This window comes from Rhinolophus sinicus, linkage group LG14 (genome assembly GCF_036562045.2).
Source record: "Rhinolophus sinicus isolate RSC01 linkage group LG14, ASM3656204v1, whole genome shotgun sequence".
NCBI lineage: Eukaryota > Metazoa > Chordata > Mammalia > Chiroptera > Rhinolophidae > Rhinolophus > Rhinolophus sinicus.
Genome location: NC_133763.1, coordinates 12143831 through 12165510, shown reverse-complemented (window position 1 = coordinate 12165510; position 21680 = coordinate 12143831). Strand labels below are relative to the sequence as shown.

The following is a 21680-nucleotide window of genomic DNA, read 5'->3' as shown; positions in this document are numbered from 1 at the left end:
TGTCTAACACATGTTGGTTAAATTAATAAATTGGACCACATGGAGATGCCATATTCAAGCATTTTGACCTACTAACACAGCGAGTTCTTATTGTTCAACCTAATGAATGAATATTTCATTATGAAATCAAATCTTTTAATATTTAATTATTTTTCTAATAAAATTTTCAAAAATAGCCTTCACTAACAGAGAAACTAACACACAGCAATTACATTATGTGTACACATGCCTTTGATGGTTTTTAAAGACCATCTGTGTTTTTGGTAAGCAACTTAAAATTTTGCCTTTTCGTCAATAAAGCAAGAACTCATCATTGAATAAAGGCAGCATTTGTTTATATGTTATATACCAATTTTGACAATTCTTCTTCATTTCAGAAAGTTGTGAAGCTTTAAAACGTTCAGCACACTTTTGGGAATATGATTATGTTTGCCTTTGTTGTTCTAATACTAGTGATTTTTCAGTGTACATAATGTATGGCTTGGTGTTTATATTGCTTATGTAGTTTGCATATATCTAGGCACCCAAAGAAGTTAACCCTTTGTAATCAGGTTCTCGGAGGCACAGCTAGCTTTCTTTCCACTTGTAAAAACTGTGGCCCAGAGTGGCAGTTCACAGGGTAAACATACCTTCAAAGTGAGTCAATCCAAAATCCAGTCAATTGCAGAATAAGAATCCTAGTAAAAATCAGTTTATGCTAAAATTATAAATCCATTACTTATTTCAAAGAAATGTAAGAGTTTATGAACTAGATGTATTTATAACTCATGAGGTGGAATAGGTAAGTTCAGGAGATACAGATTTGCTTATTGTTACAAAAGGTTGGACATCAGTACACTTTTCCCCATGTGCATTTCACATTAATATTTCAGTAGGTTTAGTAGGTAATTTAAAAAAAAATTAGTCTTCATACTATTGTATTTCATTTGTCAGCATAAACTGAAATATTGGACATAGAGTTTCCTTTAGGAAAGTTCACACAACAAATGCAGATTGCAGTGCATCAGACAAAAAAATATGCAAATAAATACAGCTTTATTTTTTTCCTTGGGTTTTATAAAACAATTTGGTAATTACAAAACAATTTGCTAATTACACATCAATTAAGACAAATCATTTTATAGGTTTCTAATATTTTCTGGTGTTTAATGTTTTCTCCATAGCAAATTTGCTAAAATGTATGTGCTCATTAATAGATCTCAAATGCACATTTTTCACATGCTGAGTTTGGTGAAAGGATGAAAGAACAGCGAATGTACATGCTTAAGAAATTGGTTTTATTCACTGCGACATTTCTCAACACTGTCTTTCTGTTCCCCTGGATCGCACGCAGACAGTGAGCCACAGCTCCGAAGAGACATGGTTTTCTGCCAGAGCCTTGTGGCCACAGTCTGCGCCTTCTCGGAGCAGCTCATGGCAGCTTTGAACCAGATGTTTGACAACAGCAAGGAAAATGAGATGGAAACATGGGAAGCCAGCAGGAGGTGGCTGGAACAGATAGCGAATGCAGGGGTTCTTTTTCACTTTCAATCTCTTCTGTCGCCGAACTTGGTAAGGAATCACGTGCCTCCCACTATGTCACCTGTAACCCACATTGCAACATATTCCCAAATAAGAAGTGGTTATTCGTCATTGTATCCGCGGTCATTCAGCTACTTTAAAAGAAGATACTTTTTCATGGGTAAATCGAGCTTTAATAGGTATGTAGAAGGCATTCCTTCTTTCCTTATTTTTGTCTATTCTCAGTGGCTGCTAAAAGCCGAGAAAGCCTCCATCTGTTACTAATTCCTGCATCCCTAAGCACTGACTGAGAAAGGTCAGCTGAGGAGTGAGGATCTTCCAGCTAAGGTTCCATTTCCAACCCAGAAGAAACAGCCTGCCATGAAACCCAAGCTCCTACTGAGGTTGATAATCTGGAGCTTTCTTGATTGAAAGCTCCGACAATTTTCACATCATCCTGTCTGACAATCTGTTTAAAATTGGCGTGTGTTAAAGGACTTTATTTCCTTCCTTTGTATACACATTTATCCTGTTAAATCGAAGAACTTTGCCTTCATTGCTATAGACTTGTTCATGTTTGTGTACCAGTTTTCCACAGTGGGTGTCAAGAAAGCATCTCAAAATAGTTGATCAATAGCATTGGGGTAAGCTTAGAGATTGTTCCCTTAGACTTTCTGTGGTTCTGATCATTGTCATGATGTTCTAAGGCAAACATGTTGACTCTATATGTAAACTTAAGGTGCTAGGTAAATAGACTTGTGATTTGAAACATGACAGGCTATGCCATCTGTGAAAATAGACAGAAAACATAGCTACCAAGTAACATGGTTGAATTTTTAAAGAAATATACATGAGTTTATACATCAAAAGAATGGTTTTCTTCAATAACATTGAGGACAGGGAGGTAATCACTGTACTGCACAGTTATAAAAGGTTCTAGAATGACAAGGTGAAGAAGTCTACCTCAGTGTACTTCAGTGAAATAGATTCTTTTGAACAGATTCCATCTCGCTGTGGGTGAGTCATTTCTTATTTGGTTGCTTATAACCAAATAAGAAAGATTTAATTAATGAAAAAAAATTGAAATAAGGTACTTGGAAAAGTAGCTTAAAAATAAATATTAATTAACTATTATTTATCAGATAGAAATTACATAAGATAGGAAGCCCACTTCCAAATACATGGTAGACAATGAATGTTGAATGAATGAATGAATGAATGAATGCGGCTTCATTTCTATTATATTCTTACTTTAAAACTGCCATTGTCTGATCAAGTGCTGGGACTTTAAACTTAAGAAATCCCAAAGAATGGGAGAAAACATTTGTAATTCATAGATTTGCTAAGTGACTTATAGCTAGATTGTATAATGAATCCTTAAAACTAAACAATAAAAAGACAACTCAGTTAAAAAGTGGGCAAAGGATTTGAATAGATGTTTCTCCAGAGAAGATATAAAAGGGCCAAAAAGCACATGAGAAGACGATCAACATCATTGGGGAAATGCAACTCGAAACTACCATGCGATACTGTGTCACCTTGGATGTGGATGGCTGTCATCCCAAAGACAGTGACTCCCAAGTGTGGCAAAGTGGTGGGAATGTAAAATAGTCAAGTCATTTTGGAAAACAGTTTAACAGTTCCTCAAAATGTTAAACAGAATTTCCAGATTACCCAGAAATTCTACTCCTTGGTAATGCCCAAGAGAAACGAAAACTTACATTCACACAAAAACTTGTACACAAATGTCCCTAGCAAGATTATTCATTATAGCTAAGAAGTGGAAACAACCCACAATGTCCATGAATGGATGAGCAGACAAATAAGTTGCGGTATAGCCACGCAATGGAATATTATTCAGCAAAAAAGAGAATGAAGTAATGGCACATGCTACAACATGGATGAGTGTTGGAAACATTATGCTACATGAAATAAGCCAGTTACAAAAGATTACATGTTATTTGATTCTATTATTATGTAATGTGTGAAATAGGCAAATTTTGGAGACTGAAAACAGGCTAGTGGTTGCCTGGGGCTGAGAATTGGGGGGCGGGATGTGGGGAGTGGATGCTGAGTTTCTCGGGAGGTGGGGAAAAGATTCTAAAATGAGATGATGGTGATAGTACACAACTCTGAATATACTAAAAACCAGTGAGCTATACACTTTAAATGGGTGAGTTTTCAAGGATGTAAATTATATCTCAAGGAAGCTGGTTTTTTTTTTTTTTTAATTGGCTTGTAAAACAATTATGTTTATTTGAAGTATTGATACAAAAAAATCGAAAGGTTGCAACAAAAATCAAAGAAATGCATAGTCTTTCTGCCTCTGAAATGAGCATAAAAGCCTCCCAGCTGTGTGAAGGGAGCTCCCTCTGGGAGCTGCAGGCACTAGCAGTCTGTCTGTCCCTGAGCTCTGAGCACAGTCCCTGGTGGTCACTTGGGTGTCACTTTAGCCCCTCCTCTGCTTCTGCCAGAGCATCACACATTGTGGTTTCCACTACAGCGATCAGACGCCACCCTGTGTGGGACATTTCTTCCTGTGTGTATTCCTCTCAGTTAGAAAACTGCCAGTTTTTCAGTCCCGTCCTTCTAATTGTAGGTTCAATATGTTTTCCTGCTGCTTCAAAGGACTTTAAAAAATAAGATTAATAAACATTTATCCAGCACTTGCTGTGCACTATACACTGTATTTAGTACCAAACCAAGGTGCAAAGGTCACGACTTTCTTAATCTTTTGCTTTCCATGCTGTCCTTCCGTAGGGCCTGGGCCTGCCTCTTATTCTTTTTCACACAGTGGAAATTCTTTACCATCTCCTGTACCCTCTACTAATACTACCCCACAAATATGCCTATAAGCTTACAGCAACTTTTCAAATGAGTGGATAGCATGTTCAAATTATTGTTTAAAAGGATCATTGACATTCTCAAGGAAACAAATGTTATCTTTAAATAATAAGCTATGTATGATGAGGTTAATTATTCATTTGTGAGGGAATTAGTAAAAGCCTCCAGATAGTGCACTAAACTACTCATTTGAAGGCCAGAATCTAGTACTAGAAAGATGATAATGCTAAGACTTGCACTGAACTTGTTACTGTGTCTGGACCTTACCTGCCTCAGCTGTAAAACAACATGCAATAAGAATAAAATGAATGATGAAAACAAATCAGATCTCATATTCAAAAGATTCTAGTTTAAGGTCCCATAAAGGCAGTTGAGATGGAAATTATTCTTGTCCCTAAGCTCTTTGATAGAAAAATCATTCCACACATGCAAATTGCTTTTATCACACTTTTAATAAATTGCAAAATGAATAAGGCCTAAGTTATCTGATTGTAGAATAGGATGACCCTTATGCACTGGGGCTTTTTAATAAAACAATATGTTTGCCTTTCAGCTGTTATATTGATAAGATTATAGAAATTTAGAGGCAAATAACATGCTTTTTATGTACAGATATCTTTGTAAATAACAAACAAAATCAATATGATTAGTATCTAGCTATAAAATAGACTGAAAAGTTGTGTAGAGCCATTTAGACAATAGAGAAAAGTATAAAGCTGTAAAAGAAACTTGTAACTTTGAGAGATTTATGAATTTCATTTTAGGCAGTAAATTCTCAGTTAAGTGTTGATCATTTGGTTTGTACTCGTATGTGAATAACACACAAGTGAAGCTAGTTTGGGTGTGGAGATGTTATATTGTGTAATGTTATATTATGTTCTATACAAAACTATCATGTCATGTAAGGTGTTTTTCTTTCTTTCTAGACAGATGAACAAGCCATGCTAGAAGATACACTGGTTGCACTCTTTGATTTAGAAAAGGTTTCTTTTTACTTTAAACCATCCGAAGAGGAACCACTAGTTGCAAGTAAGTAGTTAAATGTTTCAAAGGTGTTTTATAGAATTTCTTTGGCATCAAACAACATATGGTAATGCTTTGATAGTAATATACAAAGGGTGCCAAAAACATGTATACACATTTTAAGAAAGGAAAAAACTGTATTAAAATTGTAATACTCAATATATTCCAATAACAAAAGATGAATACAAGTCACATGTGACTTCTGCAGTTACAAGAGGTGCTCAAAGCGGTTACCATCAGCGTCCAGACACTTCTGATGACAGTGAACTGCTTGAGCAACGTTGACCGAAGTCCACTTATATCACTGTGCATGCCGTTTCAATTTCTTCACACAGTGCCATGTGTCTCAAACTTATCACGAATGCATGCACTTGTTAGGCGTGTTGGAGGTTCTTTTACATACTCCTGCCTCCATTGTCATTGGACTTCCACAAAGTTCTCGAATTTCAAATACCACTTCAAAATGGTCTTGTACTCCTCCAACGACAACCGTGCTTTTGCCATTTTGTTTAACTGTCTTGCTAGCATTTAACTGTCTTGGTGATGCTAGCATTCATTTGATTAATGTCATCTTTTGAACAAATGTCATACTACACACTGCCACTGTAATTCAATACATAGATAACATCTCTTAAAATGTGCATACATTTTTTTGGGCACGCCTGGTATTTACTATGAAGATTTAATGGTTTTGTATAAAATAACATATTTAGGGCAACACACTTACTAATAGCCAATTTGGAAGTGACAGAAAGTATATATAATTTAAATCCACAGGTAATTCGAAACTTTTATTTTTATCTATTAGTTTGGCTTCCAAAACGTTTTTTGAGTGTATGCTCGTCAAGATTTTCTTTGTTGTTGTTATTGTGGTAAAACATAGATACCATAAAATTTACCATTTAACCAATTTTCAGTATATAATTCAGTCGCATTAAGTATACCCACAGTGTTGTGCAAGCATTTCCAACATCCATTTCCAAAACTTTTTCATCTTCCTAAACAGGAACTCCTAAACAGAAACTCCTTAAATAAAAAGTTTCCATTTCCCCCTCCTTCTGGCCCTGGTAACCTCTGTTCAACTTTGTCTCTATGAATTTGCCTGTGCTAGGTACCTTATATAAGTAGGGTCATAGAATATTTGTTTTTTCTGCTGCTTTATTCATGTCAAGATTTTTTGTGTTGTTTTGTTTTGTTTTTTAAATAAGAGGACTGCCCTAATGTTTCTGACTGTGTGGATAAACTCTGTGACCTCTAAAGCTTTTTCTCAAATATATCACAATTATTTAGCAAAACTGATTACATCGAATTTGCACTCTTTATCTTTAATTGATCCCATAGAGAATGTGCTAGCAGGCAATGTAAACAAGTATTTAGAGTCCTACATTATGCTCAATTTGTAAAATGTTTAGATCAGAAACCAATCGAGAAAGACATTATAATTGTTGACCTGGAAGTAATTGATAAAAGTTATAATTTAATCCTGAAGGAGTAGATATTCTACATTTTTCTGTTAGCTTAAAAATGAAAATTGAAAATCATTTCATCTGAGTGTCAAAAATGTTAGTGTGTTCAAATATAATCACAATAACTATCTTGATTCATTTATTTGTCCTGTACAATATCCAAGATGGCAAAACCTTTTCCTGTCTTGTTCGTTATATCTCCAGCACCCAAAAGTGCCTGGAACAAAAAGAGGCAATTTTTTTTTCAAGGAAATGAATGAATAAATATCAATTAAATATATGTACTGCCACAGGCAAAAGGGTTTTATGGTTATAAAAATAAAAACAAATAGTGTGAAGAATGAAAGAGAATTTCAACAAACATAGTTGTATCTAATGTTACAAAGAAGTTACTTTATGAATTGAAGAATTGAAAAGTATCCCTCTGATTTAGCAGTTTACCAGCAATTTACAAATTCGGTAATTTAGAAATATACGTTCAGAGAAATCGCAATACCTAGGGTCTAATCTCTGTATCTTAGTTTCTGCAAGTTATCATCATTTATCTATCATTTCAACATGTCATACATAGGTTTAAAATGCAGCTATCAATCCAAGAGTTCCTTTAGCAGTTTATTTTTCTGTCTTTTGTTTTTTCCATAAGTGTGAGATATTATGTATTATGATAGAAGATGCGAGCTTCTTCAGGGCTGGGAAGGGTTCTTATTTATGTACACATTTCCAGTGTCTAGTACAATAAATAGAGACTCAGTGAATATTCACTTAATCCACGATCTGACTTAAGAATGATAATCATTCATTTATTCATTGATCAGAAATTTCTTAAATGCCTACTATGGCCAAACTCTATTGTAGGTGTTGGACATAGTAGAGAACTAAACCGACATATAGCCCTCCCAGAGCTGATATTCAAGTGGGGAGAGATAAATAATAAGCAAGAACAATGAGTTAATCTGATAATAAATTAAAAGATAATAATATGAATGTATGAGGGAAACAGAGGAACACCTGAACATGAAGGGGCAGGTGAAAGGTTGCAAATGTCTGACAAGCTAGGGAGGCAACCTGCACTAAGGAGGAGAGCAAAGACCTCAAGGGGTTCAAGGAGCAAGTCATATAGATATTTGGGAGAGGGGTGTTCCATCGGAACAATAAGGGTTTCATCGGAACAATAAGAGCAAAGACTCTGAGGTGGGAGCATGCGTGCCATTCTTTCAGGATTGCAAGCAGGCCTGTGTGGCTGGAGTGGAGTGAGTGAGGAGAAAAGAGTAGGAGATGAGAATGAAGAAGAAGGCAGACCATTGGAATAACTTTGCCTTTCTAATTAAGCCACTGAGCAGAGCAATGGCGTGATCTGGCTTACCTGCTACAGGCTGCCTCAGCCTGCTGTGTCAAGTAGACCATCACTGCCAGGACAGAAGCAGAGAGACTGCTGAGGGAGCTACTGCTTAGTCACCCACGTGAAAGAGGGTGGTGACCTTGACCTCGAGCGTAGCTGTGGAGATGGCAGAAGTGGTTGATTCTGTGTGTGTCATATAAAGGCAGAGAAAAGAGAATTTTATTCAAGTTTCACCTTCACTGATCAATGAGAGAGAACGTGAATTACGATGTTAGGAATATAGGTTATATTCAAGGGAGAATTTGTCTGGCAAAGTGGATTATTTGATAAGGATAATATTATTTGAACAAAGTATATGGTCTTCTGTGGGCGTGTATTGAATAGATTTTTATTGAGCAATGTAGGCACAATTTTGCTGAACGTAGAGAAACTCTTATTTTCACAATATAACCTAATATTTTTTTCTTCTATATTTTGCCTGAGGAACTATAGGCTCACAGAAGTACTGTTTTCTATGGGTCAAATATGATATTCCGGTGAATGGTCTGTTGAGCAAGCAGGAGAGGAACCAATATCATAAGCTTGATAAAATACTTATTGCATATCCATTATGAGAGATTTAACATTGGCATATTGAAAAATATACTATTAAAGATAATTAAAACCATGAAAGTAATATTTAGTATATAAATTAGGTGAACCTGTGACAGACACCTGTGATATACATTTGGCAATACATTTTTATGTATTTCCTCAAAACTTCTGCAAACAGTTCCTTAGTGAAAGGTCCATTCCAATGCTATGGGATGAGATGGTCCAAGCAAATTAAAAACGGTAATGGTAGGAATAGAGTTGTCATTTTAAGTCAATTCGTGAAAGAAGAGAATTCCTCAGTACCCAAGTGTCATCACATCTTATTCAAGTGGTGTAAGAAAACTAGAGCTTTATCATTAATTATATATGATTTGATCTTTCTATAAGCATAGAAGCAGAGGAGTCAGATTGACTAATTAATTTGTAATGAAATGAGGCGGCTGTGTGTCTGTGAGGGAAGGGCTGAGTACGGAGGGTTGGAAGCATGAAGATGAGAACAAAGGAGACCGAAGTGAACATCTGCCTTTAAGTCAAGAAAACTAAGTTCAAATCCTGGCTCCGTTCTCATCTGCAAACATGAGAAGATCAGCTTTCCTTGACTCACAGGATTATGAGGCTTAAATAAGATAATGTATTTGAAAGTCTCTAGCAGTTAGTCAGGCTCCTGGTAATATTCAGTAAATATTTGAATCCATCCTCCTCGCTTTATTACTTTGCATTCTTTTTTTAAGAAGTTACATTTAGCATTCCTCATTTGTCTTATTTTTATATTAGAGAATAATGAGATTCTGAAGAACTATGGCATGCCAAGTAAGTGGAATCAACTGTCTGCATTGAAGACATTTGATTTTGGGGGGAGAAATCATTGTTAAGTATGTGTAACATGCTCAGTGCTGAGCCAAGTTCTAGGAATGTCATGGTGATAAATGATACAAAGTCCCCGTTGGCATGGCGCTTAGTGAGAGCTGCAAAGGAGTGAATGGGCAGTCTGACTCACTTCAGTACAGGGAACGTGTAAGATACTTCCCATGTCGTATTATATAATTGGTGAAGGATGAATAAATGAGCTAAATGATTAGGTTATATCTAATTAAATTCATTTTGTGGAAAATCTCCATGGTTTTGGAGACTATAATGACAACAGATCTTCCCCTTTTCAATGGTGATACAGGTCATTTTATGGTAATTATTATGGGGATGGCTATTTTGAGCTCCACTCTCTGCGTGGGCCAGGCGTGTACCTGGAACTGTGGGTGCCATGGTGAACAAGACAGATGGGTCCCTGTCTTCACGGAGCTCACAGCATTGTTGGGAGACAACAAATAAGGAATAATTACAAAGACAGGTAGGGTCGTGATCAAGCCTACGGAGGAAATTAGCGTGCAGGAAGGATAACAGTGAGGTGGTCTTTCAAGGGTCACCAGCGAAGGGCTCTCAGCAGAAGTAGCCTTTAAGCTGAAATCTGAAGGACAAGACAGACCCAGCACTGCAGAGGTTCAAGGAAGAGAAATTCAGGCAGAGGGAACTAACAACTATTTAGTTAAAGACTTATTTTCAAACTCACTGGCCCATTCCATGAGGTGGGGCCATGTTTACAGGGATGGGATATCCCCACTGAAATTTCTCTCTAGGAGGAATCCCTCAAGAGGAGAGAATCAGAGACCTTTTTCTTATGCAGTAATGTTTTTGGAACTTTTAATCATGACATAGTCCTAATCATCTAGTTTGTTTTTCATGGTTGATAAATTTCCAAAAATAAAAGGCAGCAATTTTCAACTCCACTTTATTAGGTTCTTTTCAGGTGCACCAAATACTTTGAGAGAAACGGGTTTCCATTCTTCTATGTAGTACTCTCAGGTTTAAACTTCTGTTTAAATTTAATATACTTGATAATTTTCAGTTTCTTAATTCCTGGTATAGCATCTTTATTTGTTCTTTACTAGTCCTATAGTATAGAACTCACTGCTGCATTATTATTTTCCTTTCAATAACATTATTCATTTGGTAACATAGAGATTGGCTATGTTGGTGCCAAAGAGTAAAGGAATGGAATTTAACAAAAATGAAAATGTATGTGAAAGACATTTATGACAAGGGGAGCTAGAGATGCAAATATTTAGTGTATATAAATCTGTATTTTCGTTAGTGTCCATATATCTTTTTTCTATATTTTGAACCAGAAAAAAAAAAAGGATTTTCCCAATCATTAACATGTAGTTAATTTCCAACTCTTCAACTGGGAAATTTATTTATTCTTTTTCCCAAACCAAAATCCTTCATCTTCCTTAAAAATATGTATACACAAAAGTAAAAGCATTATTAGTATATGCATAAAAGAGACTTGTAGATGTTAATACAATGTCTCTACTGATATGCAGAATTAGATACATTTAATAAGTTTGGAATCTGTTATCATTAATAATAATTAACCTGAACTCTATTTTTATATATAGTTTTATTTCAAGAAGCAGGTTAGAAATAATAAATACTGAATCAAGAACATACATTAAATGCCTACTAAATTTGGGCCTTAGTTTTTAACTGGTTAATGTGATTATTCTAGCTTTTGAGAAAGATTTTACTTTTTTTTTTTAAGTTATTGGGAATGACAATTGTTAGTAATATTACATAGATTTCAGGTGTACAGTTCTGTATTACATCATCTATAAATCCCATTGTGTGTTCACCACCCAGAGTCAGTTCTCCGTCCATCACCATATATTTGATCCCCCTTACCCTCATCTCCCACCCCGCAAACCCTTTACCCTCTGGTAACCACTAAACTATTGTCTGTGTCTATGAGTTTTTGTTTCTCATTTGTTTGTCTTGATCTTTTGCTGTTTTTGGTTTATATACCACATATCAGTGAAATCATATGGTTCTCTGCTTTTTCTGTCTGACTTATTTCGCTTAGCATTATACTCCCAAGATCCATCCATGTTGTCACAAATAGTCCTATTTCATCTTTTCTTACTGCCAAATAGTATTCCATTGTGTATATATACCACAACTTCTTTATCCATTCATCTATCGAAGGACATTTTGATTGTGTCCATGTCTTGGCCACCATAAATAAAGTTGCAGTGAACATTGGAGCACATGTGTCTTTACGGATAAATGTTTTCAGATTTTTTGGGTAGATAATACCAGGAGAGGGATTGCTGGGTCATACGGTAATTCTATTCATAATTTTTTGAGGAACCTCCACACTGCCTTCCATAGCACATTTTTTTTTAGTTATGTGGAAATTATTTTTCTTGGATAAGTATCATAAAATGAAGAGAATTTATGATAGCACTGTGATATGCTCTTGCAGGATTTTAGCTTTTTGAATTAGTTGGCTTTCTTTGAGTAACTAAATTTGGAATATTTAAAAATAGCTAAAAGAGTTTGAACAGATAATTTTTAAAAAAATTTTTATTGGGGAATATTGGGGAACAGTGTGCTTCTCCAGGGCCCCTCAGCTCCAAGTCATTGTCCTTCAATCCAGTTGTGGAGGGCGCAGCTCAGCTCCAAGTCCAGTTGCTGTTTTCAATCTTTAGTTGCAGGGGGCGCAGCCCACCATCCCATGCGGGGATTGAACCAGCAACCTTTTTGAGAGCTTGTGCTCTAACTAACTGAGCCCCTCCAGAAGCTCAGCAGCAGCTCATTTTCCTCAATCTAGCTGTGGAGGGCGCAGCTCACTGGCCCATGTGGGAATCAAACCAGCGACCCTGTTGTTCAGAGCTCAAGCTCTAACCAACTGAGCCATCTGGCTGCCCCCTGAACAGATAATTTCTAATGACTATTGGGCATCAATGGAGGTAATCCATTTTTGTCCTGGAGCTTGGAATAGAACTTGCAAATCTCGTGAAGATTTCGGTAATGGTTGTTATGTACTCAATTTCTTGCACACTGCTTAAGAAGTGTACCCGTTGGACTCATTTTGACTAAAATATGAATGAGGCAACTGGTCCTGAGAGATTGTGATTCCAAACCACATGTAGCTAAACTTCTCATTTAGTTAAGTGAGACATCTGGTGCATCAAAGTGTAACGAAGTTTCCTTTTACAGAATTTTATATACAGTGTAATGATAAATCTGTTGCTTTAGCTAATGAGAATCTGATGTAAACTCTTTCATTTAATAGCACTGTAAGTATGCCTAACCTGAACTTGACATACGTGGGTACTTTTAAGATAATTTAGTTTCTAGTAATTTTCAGGATTCTATTTAAAGATTAACAAATATACTATATAACGTGTCCTGATTTTAGGATGTAATATAACGTTAAATGTCATTTTAGATGTTCCTCTTACATATCAAGTGGAAGGAAGTCGACAAGCTCTGAAAGTTTACTTCTACATTGATAGTTATCATTTTGAACAACTGCCTCAACGGTTGAAAAATGGAGGAGGGTTCAAAATCCATCCTGTTCTTTTTGCACAAGGTAAACTGCTTCCCTTTTTATGCTTCATGTACTTACATTATTTTATCTTGCTCAACTTTTAAAAATTAATTGTAATCATCGTGTTATTTTTTTCATTAATTCAAAAATTCCTGCATAGTACCTAGGTAATATATCTACTTCTGGGAATGTTTATTAAGGAAAGAATCACGTATGGTTTAAATATTTATCAAATGGTATTGCAGCATTATTTATAATGGAGAAACAAGACATGAGTGACTGAAATAAAGATAAGTTTATTTTGCTTAAATAAATGATGGCAAAGCCATTAAAATTGTATAGTTAAAAATATTTATGAGATAGAAAAGGTTGATAATATACACTGAAAACAAATTTATATGATAGCCTCAATTATGTCATACATGTATGTATAGACTTACATGTACGTAAAATGTTTTCTATATCATTGGGTGATTCATGACGATTCTTTTATTCTTTGAGTTTTTCTGCATTATGTCATTTTTGTCAATAAAATGTATTACTTTTATAAATATAAAACAACCTTTGGCATTGAGCCTTTATTGTCAATTGTAATAGAATAAATTAAGATTAAGAAGATTCTTACAGTGAATTGGCTTCTAAGGGAATGTCCTGGATCTTTTTTCATTTCGGAGGTCACAAATGTTGCTCAACAAGATCAGAAATCCAGATTATTGTTTAGTTTCCTCTAGTCTTTGATTGTTTCTTCTTTTTTTTAAATTCAGGCTGCAGTCACAAGATTATATCAATTTTTCTGATTGGTACCATAGACATTTTATTTTTTCCTTCTTTTGAGTCTCGAAGACTTGCATTGGTTTTGTTGTGGAATTTTTATTTTCCAATAAAAAATGAGAAGTGTAGAGGAATAAAATCAACCTCTGTAACTGAAGAACAGACAGGGATATGAAATCTAAATTCACTACCAAGTGAAAATTCTGCTTGTACCATATGCATAGTATTTTAATTCTAAAACATGGATTACCTCTCTTTCTGTTGCCATCATTTAAAATCAATGACTGCCTCCAACAGATTCTTGGCAAAAGTACATTTAAACAGAGGGAAATTTCAGTGAAGAGAAGATCTTAAGAGTTATTAGAAGGTACTTTCATTTTTCTTTGGAGGACTATAGTAGGATCCATAAAGGTAATAAAAGATCCTGTAATAAAAAGGAATAAAAAAGAAGAAACCGAGTTAAAATAGACTTCGGCACTAAGTTTGGAGAACAATTTAGCCTAAACTATGTTAAAAGCCATTACAGAGAGGTAGTTTTAGAAGGTAGGGAAGGATACTTGTCTGGAATGTTGACTTTCGTAGGGTTTAACCAGAGCTCACAGTTTTTAATGCCTCTTTACTTCTTTTCCTTTATGTCTCTCTCATTAAAAATTCTGTCTTTGAAATCATTACTGAGATGACAGATGGCATTAAGCATCTTTTCTAAAAAAATTATTACATTTGTGACACATCAGCCATAAATAGCTGAATATTCATACCCAACAGCAAATGTGCATAGGAAAACGATTCCTTTGCCAGCAAGCTCTATTTTATAATTGTGGCTACAATGAATTTAAAAAGAACCCCTAAATATATGTTATTTCTGTAAGTACAATATCGCTATAAAAAATGTACTTTAAAAAGAAACTACAGCAAACATTAGGTATTATTAGTATTCACATAGCAGTAAAATAGAAAAACGAATCGAAGAAGCAACAGTGGAAATGCTACTCTCCAGTTGAGGTCATAGATAGGTAAAGAAGACAGGAAAGCAGTTTGTCTCATTAAAAATCTGTCACTGATAAGGTTGTTTATTTAAAGTGCCTGCAGAAGTTCCTCAGTGTTCATAAAACTCCCAAGAGAAGCCATTAGGAACTCAGTGTTCATCAGATTGAAGGAAGTACAGAAAATGCAGCCCTAGCTTGAGTCGTTGGAAGTGGTGGTAAATGGAAGGGATTCCACCTGGAGTCTATACTGGGCTGAAAATGTATTTGGAGGGTTTTAGTTTTATGTGCCCATGTGTACATGGGTCTTTGCTAGCAAAGAGAAAAATTAGATGAATTTGAAAATCTCCTGGGACATTCTTAGTCTGCCCTCCAAAAGTTTTCTGTGGTACCCTGTAGTTAGAACACAAAGCCAATGTACTCTCTTCTTCTCAGTGTTCTTGCCTGATCAACCCTTGGGCAGAGGAGGGCATGCTCATTGATCGGGCACCCTGCAGAGATGGGACCACCCATTAGAACAGGAATTCCATGGTTGGAAACAAGAAGGGGACACTTTAGGGGACATGCATTGCTAAGGGCCATTGCTGGGGGAGAACAGGAATCTAGGCCGACAAAACACATGATTTAGATTTCCAGGGTAAGGATCATAGAAACATCCAGTCAGTGAAGTCAGCATAACGAGAATACTAGAAGGTGAAGCTTATGCTAAGAAGTCTTCTCTAAGTACTTCCTACAGGTCAAGAGATTCATCCTGTTGGCGTCCTCGAGCCCTGGGTGAGATAAAGCAAGTAACTAAACTGGGTGAAAATGGGAATTTAAGGAGGGTGATATTCAGGGTCATTCCCCAGTGGCTGGTTTTCATGCTCTCTCTCAGTGGTTCTCAGTACTGGCTACACATTCATCATCTTGGGAAGGTTTTAGAAAATACCCATGCTTGGTCTCACACCAAGTCAATTCTGTCAGAATCTCTGGGAGGTGGGGTCCAAATGCCAATATATTTTAGAAGCTTTCTAGGCTATTCTCATGGCCACTGGGAGTGTGGCATGGGTTACTGTGGATTATGAAACACTGTGCAATTATGCAGTTAATAATTGCTTAATTCGATTAATCCATTTCACAAATGTTCAACATTTCTAGATTCTGGAGAGCTGAGGCGCGCTGGGCCTTTTCGCTTCTGCCTTATTAGGTCATTAGGATGCTGGCTGCCCCTAGAGGGGATGTGATTTGGATGGGACAGTTTTCCTCAGCAAAGGCTGAAGATGCTCTACAGAGCTGAGAGCTGAGGGACATCTGACAATCATAGCATCTGGGTAACAGGCCCCTCATTTCTGAAAGGGGATCTGAGTGGGTGACTCTCAGAGCATCAGCCATGGTCCACGTCTGACACTTTCAGATGCATTTCTGTAAGGACTGGGAGTGACTTCTTCATGACTCTGATGGGCCTCCCTTCCTGGGGGATGATTTAGAAGAAATACGCTAATGAGACAACTCATAGCCCTTGTTATTACAGCTGGTCTTGGGCGACAATAGATTCTCATTTACCCCCCTTCTGCTGTCCATTGTAGATGAGCCTTACGCTCGGTCTGAACCTCTGCTGGTCTCCACGGCATACCTAAGACCTTCATCCCCAGGGTCCTAATGCCCTGGTTATGATGCCTTTCTCAGGCCAGGGTTGATGCAGTTGTCCGTTCACCATCAAACGTGGCCAAGGGGATACCAAGAGGGACCTGAATGGATTACTTGGGTGCCAAACATTTCTTCCTGTCCTCGTTATGTAACAGTAGCCTTGCCAAGGTCGTGATTGCTCTTCTTGGCTGCTGGTGCCTTGGCGCAAGGAGCCTCAAGTGCCCAGGTGGCCACCGTAGCTTAGTTCAGTTGGACTCTGCTTTGTCTCCTTTGAGGATCAGGACCTTTAAATCCATGGAGCTAGAGTTCAGGGATGGGGTGCATACATTCCCCAAATGAGACACTGGAAGTCTTTAGTTTCCCAGGGCTGCAACAACAGGCCACAAACTGGGTGGCTTAAAACAACAGGAATTTATTCTATCAGCGTTCTGGAGGCTGGAGGTCTGAAATCAAGAGGTCCACAGGAACGTATGAAATGATGGAAGTACCAAATATGACCACAAATTATGAAATTATGAGAATTACAGAAACTAGATAAGAACATGTTAAAGAGAAGTCTAACTTTGAAGTTGGGACATTACTATATATTTAACCTACTTTTCTGAAAATAGAAATTTAATTTGGTAAAACGTCATTCCCTTTTCTTTTTTTTTATAACAACAAATAACTAAGCTGTTGACCTAAAATAAAGGATGTGGTTCTCCTTTCTCTTCTTTGCCATATAAAATTTACTTTTTAAATATAGAAGTCATCTTTTTTTTTGTTTATTTCCCCACGACTCCATGCAGGTGCCATGAAAATTTGCTGAGACTCTTGGCAAAATTGTTAGACTCTTTTTTAAAAATGTACATAATTGTGAATTTTAACTATTTTTAATTTGAAAATATTGTCAAGAGACATAATGAAAATCTCAATTTGTTTTTATATTGTAACAAACTTTTAGAGCAGTACTGGACATTCTAGATAAGTTGAGCCATCAAGACATAAAAATTAGATCCCAGGTGTTTCCTTGTATCCCCCATCCCTCACCCGCCCTCTTTTCTTGCTCCTTCCTAGTGTTCTCCTCCAGTCTTTCTGGTCTTAAGTCACGAAGTGAAGTGTTCTCGAATGGAACCTTCTCAGTTCCCAAAACTTCCTGTTTGACTAAACACTCTCATGTATCTCCGGGAAATTAGATAATGCCGGTAGGGTACTGGGCCTGTTGCTGAGTACCTAAAACACTTGCAATAAATGATAAGAGTAGTCATGGGCTCTCTTAATCCTATTATTTAACTTAATTCTTTTCCAAGAACCATAATTAGTAGGTATGCATATTTTTCATTTCCCAAATCAAGAAACTGAGGAGCTCAGATACTAATTAATATGGCCAAGGTCACACAGCTGTGGAGGACCATGGGAGTTGTGGTTTTACTGAAATGCTAGGGCTTTCATTATTAGCTTTACAACTAGTAAGAGGAATCCACACTAAAGTATGACCACTGATAGATTGACTCCTCCTGGAATATTTGCTTTTCACAAGTAAACATCCTGTCAATGGAATATGGCATGTATTTGAGAATTGTTTTATCAGGAAGACTTTCCTTTATTTCTTGTGTGTATTCAGGAACAGAAGCTTGCTGAACCAGTGCAAATATTCTAATTAATGCAGAAGTCATAAGGAATAAAAAGTAACAATCCTTAAAACAAGCCAATAAATTTAATGTCCTGTACAACAAATTGGAGAATTTGTTGTTTCTCCAATGTTCTAGAAATCTAACCGGTTTAGAATACATAGCACAGCTAAAATTAGCAGTGACTTTCCTATTTTTGCACCGAAAAATGGTGGTGAGTATCTGTCAATATGAGGAAACATTATCATTTTGTTTAGAAACTATTGCATTTAGCAGTATTGAAAGAAGATTAATTTTTTTATCTATTTTGAAATAATCTGCTGAAAAATTGAGGCTCTTTAGTGGTAATAATTATACGGGGAAATAATTTACATTGGACAAATTGATTACAAATTGGACCTATTGTCATTCCTGTTGCTAGAAAACTTTCCATAGGAATTCTTGTACTTCCAGGCACTTTCATGTGCTTCATTTCCTCTCCAAAAGGTTAAAAATATTACCAGTGCAGAAAGTTTAAAGGGAAAAGAAACACTTAACCGAAAATGTTAACTAAGAAGGAATCTATATTAATCAAAAAATATTTAAAATCAGTGGGACTCTGTGCGTGTGTGTATTATATATATGTTTATTTATTTTAACTAAATTAACTGACCATTGGGGCAGAGGTAGTATTCTAAGATTTCACTTTATCTATACTTCTTACTTATTGCACTAATATTTCATAGTTTAATTGCGGCTACAAGACAATGTGAATATACATAGAGAATGACAATTTCATTTTTTTACTCTTATGTATGTTAATACTGTTCGTTCTGCTTCTCATGCATATGTATGTATATATGTATTTATATGTAAAAACACACACACATACACACACGCACACACACCCCTTTGTGTGTTTATATATTAATAATATATATGAAATTTGAGTTTAGCTTCACAAAGAACATACATAAAACATTCTAAAAATAGAAGGCAGTTTAAATTAGAAATTGCCTGTGACTACTTAACAGAGATAATCATGAAATCTTTGAAGTTTATTTTGAGAGCAAAAGAATGATATTCATTTTTGATCTGGTTAGTGATAGTTTCTTACATATGTGGTCATATTTGATGTGTTTAATACATTTGCTGATAATCAATAAGATTACACTAGACGTGTCAAAATTGAGTTATAAAATCATGTGAAAAGTACATTTACTCTTTCAAACAGCACTGGAGAGCATGGAAGGATATTATTATCGAGACAATGTTTCAGTGGAAGAATTCCAAGCCCAAATAAATGCAGCCTCATTGGAAAAGGTCAAGCAATACAACCAGAAGCTCAGGTACCTAATTGTTCTTTTATTTTTTTAAAAAAAAAGTTTCCATATTTTGACAAGAGCAGATAGAGTTTTTGACATTCATTATAGTAGATGAGTAATTAAATTGCTTTGGATATAAAGTCCTCTATTTAGGGTTTAATATTTCAACTATTCTAATGGGTATACTTTTTTCCCAAATAAAATAGGAAAAAATATTTGAACACTTTTATGTAATTGTTTTAATTTCTGATGAAGGTTAGGGATTAAATATTTCGTAGACCATTTCCAGGAAAAAAGCATTGATGTTTTATAGTGGTGTCCTCTAGGAGGGCCAGGTGATTAAAGGTAAAATAGTTTTCTTTATGGACCATTAAACAGCTGGCACCTTCACGCAAATAGAATATGTTTAACATGGAAGATATGATAAAACATGGACTTGGTCATTTTCAGGCAGGGTTGTTTCACATGTGGTTAAGTCACTGCAGACCTGTGTTGCATTCAAAGAAAAGGTACCCCTCCCACCTCCGCCCGACCCCCTTCCCTCACTGAGAGCTCCAGCAAAGTCCTTAAGAGGCACTTGTTAGCCAGAACCAAGCATGCGCCCATTCTGGGGTGAGCTCAACACCACAGAAGACCAATGGACTGTCACAAAAGTACAGGGTAAGGATGCTGGATAAGTGGAAACAGTGGCTTCCCCTCCAGTTATAGAGATTTCTCCAGAACATCAAAGGATAAGTGGAAATAATTGGCTACTTAAAAGAAAAGATAATGATAGCCATAATGCCTGTCAGTTTTTAAGAACATGTTAAGAGTCAGTAACAATGCTAGGTGGGTTAGGCGGGTTAGGTAATAAGACAGTTTGTTCCATATCATTTCTGTTTTAAGCGACAACTTACACAAGTTTTTGTACTATCTAAGGCCATCCAGTGAATAAAGTGAACATTATACACGGAAAACAAACTCTGTTTTTAAGGTTTGGAATCAGCTATTATCAGGTGCCCCCCAGTTACTCTGATTCTGTACCATCAGTTATTCATTCATTCGATGTTTATGAAGTTTTCATTCTTATGAGAATGGGAAAGACAGAAAATGAACAAATAAATCCATAAATAAAGTGTTGCACATAGTGAAAAGGTTGGTGCAAAAGTCATTGCGGTTTAAAAGGTTAAAAATAATTGCAAAAATCCGCAATGACCAACCTAATACAATGGAGAAAATGTAATTCTAGGAAGTTGGTCATCTAGAGTGGGTAGTTAGAGATGAGAAGAACGGGATTCAGAACGGAAGCCTGAATCACAAGGAGACAGCCTTGCCGGAATCTGGGGGAAGCTCTTCCTGCAAACAATGAATAATTGATGCAGACTTATCGTGGGGGCAAGCTTATTAATTTTGAGGATGGCAAAGAAGGCCCAGGTGATTCTAGTACTTTGAGAAGGATGATGCGTGTTTAGAAGTATGTGTAGCAGCCTGGTTATGATAATGGCTGCAGGTCAGTGTAGAAGGATTAGATTTTTTTTAATAAGGGCAATGCCGAAGCCATTGGAAAGATTTTACTTACTTCCTGCTGTCCACTTGTATTGCATGCCTCTATTGCAAATAATATTCAAAATGGTTCAAGTTTTGATGAGGCAGTACTGAAGCGAGCAGAGTTCAGCTTTCTGGTCTGACCATTCGTCCTCCAGCCTCCATGGGAATAGGGACCCGGAAGTGTACCTGGAGCATCCTTGCCACGTGCATCTGAGCCCTGACACCCTGGTTTCCTTCTTAACCTCAGTGAACAAGGTGAAGCCAGCAGAAAGGTTTAACAGCTATGCCTAACATATACTGTCCTGTGCCAAGTCAGATAAAGTTCTTAATTGATTTCTTTCTGATTCGTAAGAAATAATAGCATGTAGAGTTTTCCGTCAGAAATTCTAATCAAGGCATTCAAGAAGAAGGGCATTTTTATTTCCCATTGTCACCATCCTTGTGCTCTCTTACTCTCTGTTTTCTACCTCAGACTTTCTTTTTTATTCCCTCTGGCCGTGAGCCATCATTCCCATTAGCCTCATTTTTTTCCTGCCCTACGTACAATGTAATTTGTCTTTACCAAACCCTTCTATTTTAATGCATCTGGTTATTGGCAAAAAGCACCACTGCATGGTAACCAGTGAGATAAAATATAATTGTAACTTTGAACAGTATTCCTTGTATTAAAGCACTCCTTTCAATTTGAGGGGTCTAGATTATTATT

The 21680-nt window shown here is 36.3% G+C and overlaps 1 protein-coding gene across 1 annotated transcript in view; it reads left to right on the top strand.

Moving 5' to 3' along the window:
• PREX2 (phosphatidylinositol-3,4,5-trisphosphate dependent Rac exchange factor 2) overlaps window positions 1-21680 on the top strand; it is a 232990-nt gene that overhangs the window by 161535 nt on the left and 49775 nt on the right. The window contains exons 32-35 of the mRNA XM_019726246.2: window positions 1334-1551; window positions 5271-5373; window positions 13052-13195; window positions 19357-19471. Coding sequence (XP_019581805.2) covers window positions 1334-1551; window positions 5271-5373; window positions 13052-13195; window positions 19357-19471 — 580 coding nt within the window. The remainder of the gene's footprint in view (window positions 1-1333; window positions 1552-5270; window positions 5374-13051; window positions 13196-19356; window positions 19472-21680) is intronic.